At 33.6% G+C, this 11,903-nt stretch overlaps 1 protein-coding gene across 1 annotated transcript; it reads left to right on the top strand.

Annotated features, from left to right (window-relative positions):
* The first annotated feature begins 7,194 nt into the window (after positions 1-7,194).
* LOC109133521 (putative receptor-like protein kinase At5g39000) lies at positions 7,195-11,100 on the top strand. The gene is made up of 2 exons (XM_010695716.4): positions 7,195-8,462; positions 9,469-11,100. The coding sequence occupies exons 1-2, from the start codon at positions 7,288-7,290 to the stop codon at positions 10,991-10,993; spliced, it is 2,700 nt and encodes an 899-aa protein (XP_010694018.2). The 5' UTR covers positions 7,195-7,287; the 3' UTR covers positions 10,994-11,100.
* Positions 11,101-11,903: the final 803 nt, after the last annotated feature.

Below are 11,903 nucleotides of genomic sequence, written 5' to 3'. Positions count from 1 at the left end.
AATGAGTCGAATTTCGGTTTGGATTTGGTTTGAAAATTTCAAAACCGAATTTATTTCGGTTTGGTTTGGTTTTGACCTAAAACCAAACCAAAAACCGAACTTACACCCCTATCGCCATTCATGCTTCAAAAAAAAGTCATCCCTTTTTTTCTTCAATTTTTTCTCTCATCTTACAAAATTTGTCATGAATTGTGATATATTTTGATAAATGCACCCACTCATGATCCAAAAAAAAAAATCACATCATCTTTTTTGATCCCATTTTTTACTATACTCCATTTTCATTTTCTCTCTTACATCAATACATATTTATACCTTTTGATATTTATAATATCATACAAGATTATAAATAAATTATTTATATTAGCGATCCTAAATAAATTCATTTGCTAGTAATTAATTTTGATTAAATTCTTCAATAATTAAATTTTCCAGAAATAATTATTCATATGCGTGTAATGTAGAGAGAAAATAATTAATTTCATAAATGTGTCAAAATATAGCAAAATGAATGTCTATTTATAAATCTCAAAAAGATATATGACCATTGATGAAATTTTTATTTTTTTTCAATTTGTATTTTTTAAGTTATTCATATTACAAAACTTGAATTATAAAAAATAACCTTTATGACACATTGCCACATGTCTACAAATGGTTGGCTTGAGTTATAAGATGACCAACCATAGTTTGAGTCATATGATGACCAACCATGGTCTGAGTCATAGGATGACCAACCATGGATTCAGTCATAACACGACCCAAATACAAACATCAAAAAACCATGAATGCAATCCCATGTTTTTTTTAAACAATGTTCATAACTCAAATTGATGCCAAAAAAACCATGAATAGACATACTCTCATGGTCTCATCGACATGAAATTATCTATGTTTTTTTTGGCACGGTTAGCTGTTAGCTATATGCTAACATATTCCAGATATTTTTCAAAGAAATTCTGAACTTGGACCGTTTGGACTTTTATTTGCAAGATATTGGATCATGATTTTGTGGTACGCACACAAAACCTTTAATTTATACATATATTTTCATTATTATTTGCCCATTTTTTCATTAAATAAAATAGATTGTTCTTAATATAGTTTTCCACTTGATGATGTGATGTGAGGCATTTGCGATTCGGGGTCAAATTTTGACAATTAACTTTCAATTCATGTTGATAGAAAAAGTAGAAGAAATTAATATCATTATAGTATTTTTCGAGACAATTTGATGGTACAGTATTAGTAATTTAAATTGTCAAATTATAAGATATAATTATGATCAAAGCAAATTTTTGTAGAGCACAAGTGTCTTATATTTTGAAATAGAGAGTGTATTGAATAGTGATTGGCCTTGAGTAAGTTGTTCGAACAAATAGTAGTACTTGATACTTCAATTTGGATTACCTAATGACTCAAGGGTCTAACTCGGGATTGTTTCAATGGACTGTAGACGATTGAGTTTTAACCTACAGTTATAACTTTTTTTATTTTTTTTATTAGGAAATTAAGTCAGCCCAAGGGCTAACTCCTACAAGATTACTAGTCTGTAAGAAACACCAGCACATTGGCTGGTAAGGCATGCATAGCATGCAAAGGAAATACCCCCAGCATTATGCTAGGAGTAAGGATCAAACCCCTGACCTCAGGGGCTAAGGGAGAGTGCTCTACCCACTTGAGTTAACTCCTATCCTTTACACTTATAACTTATAAACCATTCCTAGCAACTCTATGCTGGAAAAAAAAGCATCATAAATATAAGTTATTCATATGCTTCCTATTTTAATCTTATTTATTGATTCTATCTAAAAATACCCATCAATCTACTGTCAAATATTTCAAACCCCAAACCTTAGCTTCAAAGGAGTTATGATAAAACGCTAGTAGCTATAGACACTTTTGTCTATAGCAATTAACCTCTTTTTGCTAACATCCATGTGACAACATATAATTAGCACACATGTCACAATATTGTTTATCCAAAACAAATTACTTTTTGCAATTTTTAAACTTGTATATCTCAAGAAATATATTTTAGAAAAAAGTAAAAAATATATACCAACATTCATATATTTTTATTCTCTACAAATAAACATCCATTTTGATATAATTTCATCATATATCAGTTTTAAAATTTATATCAGTTTTAATTACCTTACGTCAAACAAGTGTATTGTTATAAGAAACAGGTGTATTTTAACAAGAAACAAGTGTATTGTATGGGGAAACAAGTGTATGTTAACAAGAAACAAGTGTATGTTAACGAGAAACAGGTGTATTGTAATAATAAGAAACAAGTGTGTTATAAGAAACAATTGTATTTTAACAAGAAACGATTGTCTTGTATTAAGAAACAAGTGTATTGTATTAAGAAACAAGTGTATGGTAATAAGAAACAAGTGTATGTTAACATAAAACAGGTGTATTGTAATAACAAGATACAAGTGTGTTATAAGGATCGGATAAGAGTAAAATAAATATATGATTAAATTATATCAAAATGGATGTATATTTGTGTAGAGAATAAAAATATATGAATATTGGTATATTTATTATTTTTTCTAAAATATATTTCTTGAGATATACAAGTTTAGAAATTGCAAAAAGTAATTTGTTGTGGATAAACAATATTGTGATATGTGTGCTAATTATATGTTGCCACGTGGATGTTAGCAAAAAGAGGTTAATTGCTATAGACAAAAATGTTTATAGCTGCTAGCGTTTTATCATTTCTGAGCTTCAAAGATGCTGCTGCTATGTGAGTCATTAGACTGTAGATACAGTCACAGTAGTAAGTAGTAACAGTAAATTATGCCAGATTTCCTGTACTAGATACAGTCATAGTAGTTTTCTAGGTATTTATTTATTTATTCTTTTCTGAAAATTTCTTATCCTATAAAGTTGTGTTGTTTTGGACTTAATTCTACTTCTACTATTCTCTCCGGTAGTTTTCTGTTCAGTCCTACTTCTTTTCTCACAAAACCTATCTAAGAACAAATGTCGATCATAATCTTTCTCTTAGACATATATATGCCAATATATGTGAATTTTTTTAAGAGGGTATATACGAGACTATGAGAGTGAGGCATATTTTAGTGGTTAGAGCATCTCTTGATTCTTGATCGATTCTCACGCTTGACAAGTTGGAAATATAGACAAATAGGCCAAAATAATTTTTTAATATAAATTAATATACTAATAAGAGACCAAAGGTAAAGTTTTTAAAATATGGCTATAAAAATCAAGATAGGAATAAGAATAAAAAAGAACCAATAATAGACAAGTTTAGGCAATTATTGTAGGAGAAAGCTGAATGTAAAGACAACTTGATAAAGTTGGCCGACACTTCTGGTTCATCTCATCCACACACAATGTGAGTAATGATAATTTATAATTTATCAGGATATTAGATATATAATACTTTCAAAACTTTGTACTCCTTAAAAATGAAGAGTTTATTAGACAAATCAAGAAAAGAAAGTTTGTGAGTTAGGAGGTGTGAAGCAGGCCTAAAATCAGAAGATATATATCAAGGAAAGAGAGGAAAAGGGAGAATATCAGGAAAACAATCCACAGTAAAAGAAAAATGATGAAAAGTAGAAGTACTGCTAACGTGGTTCACCTTCTTCTGGTATTTCTCCTGATCAACTCTTTAGCAAATCATGCTACTGCCGTTGTCGAGAACACTAACAATCCATTCAAGCCGGCGGTAAGAACAATGCCTAATGGCCTTTACGCTAACGACAATAAGTTGCGAACTGTTACCAGAAGGACATGCGAAGCATATGTTCGTTGTGGCAGAGCAGCCAATTAATAGCGGTCAAGCGGCTTAATTAAGCCCAACAGGAAATCATTATAGGCGATCGCCCATCCATACATGCGTACCAATTTATTTCTGAATCCATTTTCGTGCAACATTTTCTATAAGAAACAAGTTCTTGTAGTCCTGGTTAATTACTCCTTTCCACTTCGAAAATATGTGGTAATAAAGTATACTTCCTCCGTTTCTTTTTACTTGCAACGGTTTGACTTTTACACTATTCACCAACTCTACTTAGTTTATGTTTGGTGATTTATAGTTAAGGAAAAATATATTCATGTGGGATCTTGTTAGATTCGTCTGAAATGTATATTTTCCGAATATATATTTTTTATAATTTTTATTTATCGGTAATTAAATTAATTGGTGGTTGAAATTATGCATTGGCAAATGTGAAAGTCAAACTGTTGCAACTAAAAAGAAATGGAGGGTGTATAATGTTTGCTCACCATATGTTGTACTTCATATTATTTTATTGCCTTCTTTCTTCGGTATTTTGTTACTTTAAATAATGTACTATTTCTTCATTAGGTGACTGTGATTTTCGACATAAGTAAATTTTAATTAAGTTGGTTGTTGATGGGAATAAAGTGTTAGTTGTTATGCTTCAAATTATGTGGTCAACTCAAGTCCTACTGTTATGGAATGTAAGTTGAATTAACTTAGTTGAATTTGTTAGAAATAAATGCAATTTTTAGGATATAGGGTTTGTTAGTTAACTTCAAGTTCAACAATAAATACAAATTTGTAAACTTTAAATGAGAAAAGTAGCAATAAAGAGAGACAAAGATTTAACGTGGTTCGGTCAACCTTGACCTACATCCACAATTAAGAACCTTGGAGTTTTCTTTAGCCTCTTTAATGGAGGAATTACAATGGAAAAGAAGAAGAGAGTGAGGAGAGAGAGAGAGTTATATTTCATGACTAATTTGAATCTTAGGGATCTAAATGATGACTTTAGGATGTCTTATATATGACATCCTAAAGGTTATAAAATGACCCAAAACACAAAACAAAGAAATATGGATTGAAATCGTGAAAACGCAAAACAGGGCAAGATGCCCGCCCGCGTCAGCGCCCGGGCACTGACCTTTCCCTCCCGGTGCAGGGTTTTGAAAAAGAGTCTGCCTTCGAGGCAGATTGTGAAGAACACGACTAGCCCGCCCGGGCTGCACCCCCGTGGTCGGGCTCGAGCTTCGTTTCCCCGGGCTGCTGTGCGAGCCTCTTCGTATCTCTCTCATTTTCCTCTTCGCCTAGAAATCAAGGTACAAATAACATAATTGGTCCTATAAATTAGCATGGGTGAGTAATAATGAAGTAGTGGTCATGATTAGTTAGGCAAGATAAGATCATGTGATCATGTTCATATTTGTTAGCTTTGGTTTGTTATTTGTTATAAGCTTATATATTCTTGTAGTTTGTGTTTTATTAAGTAACTAGTTTTTGTCCCATGCCATATGTCCCGGATTATTTAATGATAAGGTTCGTTTGGATATGTCATAGTACGGGTTTGAGCGAAAGCAAAGTGAAAAATCATTAGAAAAAATGTGAAAAAAGAGTCACATCTACTTTTATGATCATAACTTTTGATGTGATTCTGGAAATTGGAAAATTTCAGTAGATTTGGAAACTACACTTGAAGAATTTCCAAGGATAGGTGGCACGCGACGAGGAGACTTCTAGTCAGGGAGTTATGCTTTTCGAAAGTTCGAGTTGTTTCTGCTATCTAGAAACTGTTTTAGTACACGCAGATCACTAACTCCGCCTATTTAATGAATATTTTGATTTTCTTTATCTTGTAACTTCCTTTCCTAGTTATATTAGGTTACCTAGTATTAATTAGATTAGGAATCACTCCTCTCCTCCTCTCTCTCTCACATTATTTTTATTTCTTACTTTTAGCAAAGTAACCCTAGTTTTTCATATTCTTCATTAATTCATGAGTTTTATTTGTTTCTTTTATTGTTTTCTTTAATTATGTTTTTCTTTATAGATTTAGATCATTTTATTGTTTATTATATGGTTGAATAGTCTTATTTTCTAGGATTTAAGAATCCATGTTTATATTCTATGAATCTTGATTGATGTTATTAATGGTTTGATTTCATTGACGATATCTCTAATTGATTAGTATTTTTATTGTTAATCTTGCAATCTGTCAATTGTTTGATTAAATCTTGCTAATAAGAGTTAGAATTGAAAGATCGGATTTTAGAGGACTTACTTACAATTAGCAAATATGATTATGTTAGCGAACGTACTGCATATGTTGATTTGAGAGCATTAATACCCGATTGTAGGATTCACATGTGCTCTAGATATCTGATTAATTGAACTGTTGATGGTTTTATCGATAGATTATAAGTATGAGTATATACGGTGAACCATTGCCCTAGATATTTTTAGTCTGATTTTCGTATTTTAATATTTTAGAACCTTAATAGTACTCATAATTCTGGTTTTGTTTAGTTTCTCCATATTTTAGAAGATAGATAAAATAATCATTTCTTTGTAAATTCGACCCTACTTACACTAAAAGTAAAAAAAAAATGAAGTTTGGACTCCAAAATACAACTGAAACAAACGAAGAACCATTGAACTCATGTATTACAGCATTGATTTTGCAATCTTCACCTTCAATTCTAAAACTTTCCCAAAATGACCTCAAGTTTAGCTAGCCATTTACAAGCTTAAGAATGAATAACAACTAAACTGGAGAAAAACTATGAAAGACCGGATTTCTAAGCGTAATTAGTTGAGAGAAAACAACATTATTTTGTCTATTTCACTTTATATTCTTACTACCATAGAATTCAAATACCCAGAAACAAAATCCAACTAAAATCAGACAAATACCAAAAACATGCCTATTTCTAACTCTCAATTAATCACCCAACATATACAGGTTTGCGTTCAACTTGGTCAAAGAAGGAAACAAAAAATTTAATCTACATCATGCAACTTTTTGTTTCTTATTGAATACCAACACACATCAATTGTTAAGAAAAAGGGGTTAGGAAGGCATAGAAAGAGGGGAGAGAAGATAGACACAAAGGAGAGGAGAATCTCAACTGCTGAGATCAGTTTGCAGATGAAGGGCTCAGATTGCCCATTTATTATCTACAGTAAACTTCAAGTTTTTATAATCACCCAATTCATTGTCAAGTGAATAGTAGAGAATTCCTACTTTTAGAAGGGGTGGATAGATTATATAACCAATCAATCAGACTATCAGAGTAAAGAAGAGAGCAGCACATCCTACCTATTGGACCAAGACTTACTAGCTAGTTGAATAAGGCAAGCGGCAGCTTCCTCTCTCGATCTCAAAAATATCATAATCTTGGTGAACCTCATCAGCCTCACAAATAAACGTACTCCTCCTATGTCCTATCCTAACATTATCTAAAACAAACACACACAAGTACACAACTAACACTTATTTTCTTTTTCTTACTTTCCTCAAAATGCTTCCTTTTTTCCTTGTACTTATTCTTTCCCTATCTTCATCCGCCTTAACGAGTGATACCGACTACTTCATCGCATGTGGCCTTCCTAAGTCCACCTTGCCCTCCTCCGAGGATGGAAACAAATCATGGCAGAGTGACGACAATCCAGCCTTCACTCCGCCAGATTTTAACAAAATCTCCTCTTCCGTCAGCGGTCTAGGAGACGAGGATCCTTACACACGGGCCCGAATATTTGAGTCCGCGGTCACATACTCATTCCCGGTCTCACCGGGCCCTAAATTCATCCGACTTCACTTCACCACAACTGCCTCCTACACGTATAACACCACCATCGTCGCCTCCCAATTCTTCGTATCTGTTGAAGCTAACGGCTTTACTCTTCTTAACAACTTTAGCGCCTTCCTCAACAACCAAAATTCCACCACAGGATATGAAGTGTACGAGTTCCATGTTCCCGTGGAAAACGATAAACCACTCAACCTAACCTTCTCCCCTCCTACAAATTGTACTAGCACAAATACCTGCTATGCTTTCGTCAATGGCATCGAGATCATTGCTGTGCCCGAAGGCCTTTATTTTAATGCCACACGATTGCCACGCCCTACTTTCATCTCTAATAATGAGTACTCCCTCCAACAAGCTGCGTTCCAAACTGTTTATCGGATTAACGTTGGAGGGCCTACAGCTCCAGACTCAGGAGAGCTGGGCCGAATTTGGGAGCCGGACGATACATACATCGCTACTTTCTACGGTAAAAATATATATTTTCCGACAATGGGTGGAAATATGTCTGTTATAGAGTACACCCTCGTGCCAAGCTATACAGCGCCACCTCAGGTTTATGCTACTTTAAGGTTTATAGGTTTGGATTCTCCTAAATCCGTAAGCAGAAACTTAACATGGAATTTCGACGTTGATCCAGGGTTTGATTATTTGGTAAGGCTCCATTTCTGCGAGCTAAGTGTGAACGTCACTGGAATTCAACAAAGGGCGTTTGTTGTGTACATGAATAATGAATCGGGAGGTGTGGTTGATGTGTGGAAGCTTACCGGAGGATTGGGGATTGCAGTATTCCAAGATTATGTTGTAAGCTTGTATGGTCAAAGTGATGGCACCAAAGTTCCTTTATCGATTTCCCTCCATCCTCTTGATTCATCTTCTCTAACCCATGCGTAAGTATATCTCGATCCCTTTTTAACAACTCTATTATCTCGCTTATATTTAATTCCAATTCGTAAAATTTGATATTATAAAAATATATACATTGATACAAATTTAATAAAATGTCACTCTAAGATAGTCACTCTTTTATACTTCCTCCAAACCTTAATTAATAGTTTCATGTATCCTTTTTATATAATTGCATCATCAAATTTTTCATGTTTGTTAAAACGCTTTTTTGAACGTCAATATTTCTATTTTCGTATAAGTAAAATTTTTAAAAATTGATATTTGAAATTATTGCATGGAGATGAATCTAACAAGACCCGTTTGATTACGGGTTTTCTCTTATATAATAATAGTTTGATAAAATTAGTTGATGAATAGTATCAAAAACAAAATCAATTAAAAAAAATACAATGAAATTATCTCAACTTTTTAGATTATTATTTTTTAGGTGGGGGAACTTTTTAGCTTATTTAGGTAACAATAACTTTGACCGTATTTAACCATTAATATATGAATGTTACTCCCTCCGTTTCCTAAAGATTTTCCTTGTTACTGTTCCTACAGATACCAAGGAGGATCCATTTGTGTGGGGTGTGGGGTGGGTAAAGTAGGAGAGAGAAAGAGGTTAAGATAAATAAACAAATAAAAAAGGGTTAAAGTAGGAGAGAGAAAAGAGTAAAATTGAATTAATAATGTAATGGCCTGGTGGACCATATGATAGAGACGTGAGAGGGTAAAAAGGAGAAAAAAAATTTCAAATAAGGAATAAAGTAAAAGAGGGAAGATCTTTTGCAAACGCACTTAAACGGAAAGAGGGAATATATTTAGGAAACGGAGGGAGTATAATTGAAATTGCTATTTAGTTAATCTTAATGTGTATTTGTAAAATAGTTAATCTTGATGTGTATTTGTAAACTGTTATTTTTTATAATATTTGATAAACTATAACTAGAGATGGTATATTTATCATGATTTTTATATCATCTTAATTAAAAAATTTACTTGCAGTCTGGACGATGTATTGCTAAATGGTCTGGAAATATTGAAGTTGAATCAATCGAATGGAAATCTTGTTGTACCTAACCAACCCTCAATTGTTGTTCCTCCCCCTTCGTCGACTCAAAATACAAGCCGAAAACACCATGCCCTTCCAATTGTTGTAGGCGCAATCGGAGGTACACTTGTTTTGGCTTTCCTTGTCATAATTGCTTGCCTTATTGTCTATAAAAAGAAGGCAGCCGCGGAGGCTCTTAAGAAGAAATCCATGGCCACAAGCACCTCAAATAAGGACAAGTGGGTCCAACCTCCATCATACTCGAGCTCCACTCCGAGCACTAGGAATTCGTCCCTGCCGTCTGATCTTTGTCGCCGCTTCTCGCTAGCCCAAATCAGGGTTGCAACATGTGATTTCGATGAGAAGTTGATCGTAGGTAGAGGTGGGTTTGGAACGGTCTACATGGGTTCAATAGAGGGTGAAACCACCACAGTGGCTATTAAACGTCTTAACTCTACATCAAAACAAGGTACCCACGAGTTTCAAACTGAGATCGAGATGTTATCTAGACTACGCCATGTAAACTTGGTGTCCTTGATCGGCTATTGTGAGGACCAAGGTGAAATGATCTTGGTTTACGAGTACATGTCACGTGGCACGCTTCGAGATCATTTGTTGTACAATAATCCTAGCACAAATGATCACACTAACAACATATCATTATCATGGAAGGAACGACTCAAGATCTGTGTAGGATCAGCTCGTGGTTTACATTATCTACATGCGGGTGCAAAGCAAGTGATCATCCATCGAGATGTAAAGTCTACCAACATTCTCCTCGATGATAAGTGGACGGCCAAAGTCTCGGACTTTGGTCTATCCAAGGTAGGACCCGACCTAGATGGGGCGGGTATTACCCACATAAGCACTGCTGTTAAAGGCAGTGTCGGGTATTTAGATCCAGAATACTATCAACGTCGCCAATTAACAGAGAAGTCCGATGTGTACTCTTTTGGAGTGGTGTTGTTTGAAGTTCTATGTGCTCGTGCAGTTGTGAAGCCTAACCTTCCTAGAGAACAAGCAAACTTGGCAAGATGGGCCACGACTCGCTACAAAAGTGGCACCCTCAATACCATTGTGGATCCTGATTTAACTGGCCAGATTTCTCCCGAATGTCTAAGAAAGTTTGGAGAGATAGCTAGTATGTGTGTACGAGATCGTGGGAGCGAACGTCCGCCAATGGGAGACATAGTTTGGGGCTTAGAGTTTGCCTTACAACTTCAAGAAGCTGCTGAGAAGAACAACACTGATGGTGCTGATTTCGAAGATTCCATACCGACAAGCATAGATATTCATGAACATATATTAAATTATGATTCATACGTATCAGGGGATGATCTTTCCAGGAGTAGTAATGTAGTTGGTTCCCTTGAAAACAGGTTATTGGACAGTAAAAGTAGTGCAAGTCATTCATCAGATTATCCTATTGATAAGTCTGCTTCAGTATTCTCTGAAATCATGGATCCAAAAGCCAGATAATAAGTTTATTAAATTCTTATATCTTATACTTCAAACATGTATATGAGTACTGTTATTAATTGTTCATCTTGAGAAATAATGTTGATTTTTTGGAGGTTGTCAAGTCTCATAGTGGTGTTAAATTGAGAAGTTACAACAAAATTACATGTTGTACGTTTGTTGCTATACTAGCAATCTTGTATTCTATGCATTTTACTTTAGAATATTTGCTTAAACTTTAGAGTAGTATTAATTACCTCTTGAGCGTGAACTTCGACCAGATGTGAGTTGTTTTCTTTGTTTTTAAAGTATTTCATTGTGAAGACATTGTTTATTTGTTTAGCTTCGTCGTAATTAAAGATTTATACGCTATAGTACAACCTTTTCATGAAAATAAAGAAGCATCAAGCCACGTATAACCATTCTTAAGTTTGTTCTTTGTAATTCTAACCCCAGCTAGATTATTATTATTATTATTATTATTATTATTATTATTATTATTATTATTATTATTATTATTATTATTATTATTATTATTATTATTATTATTTGTTATTATTATTATTATTATTATTATTATTATTATTATTATTATTATTATTATTGTTATTACTCTAAAGAAGCGTGGGGTAAATGCAACTCGGATCGGGGGAGAAAAATAGACGTGATTTTGAGTAATATCGTAGTATAGTTAAAAGAGGATCCATATTTTAATTTGTTATTTTTGAGAACTTATAGAAATACAATAAGCCATGCACACCAATAATGAAGAAGAGCTACAGTACTAGAATATACTACTATATAGTCGGACAAGTTGCAAAAAGACAACGAAAATTTCATTTCAGAATCAATGGAAAATAGTAAAAATAGTGACTAAAGGAGAAAATTAGATCTAATAATAAATGGAGGAAGTTTCTTGTTTGAAACTAAT

The sequence above is a fragment of the Beta vulgaris genome, chromosome 2 (genome assembly GCF_026745355.1).
Source record: "Beta vulgaris subsp. vulgaris cultivar EL10 chromosome 2, EL10.2, whole genome shotgun sequence".
Classification (NCBI taxonomy): Eukaryota; Viridiplantae; Streptophyta; class Magnoliopsida; order Caryophyllales; family Amaranthaceae; genus Beta; species Beta vulgaris.
The sequence above is the reverse complement of the archived record's forward strand: the minus strand, read 5'-3'. Positions and strand labels throughout refer to the sequence as shown.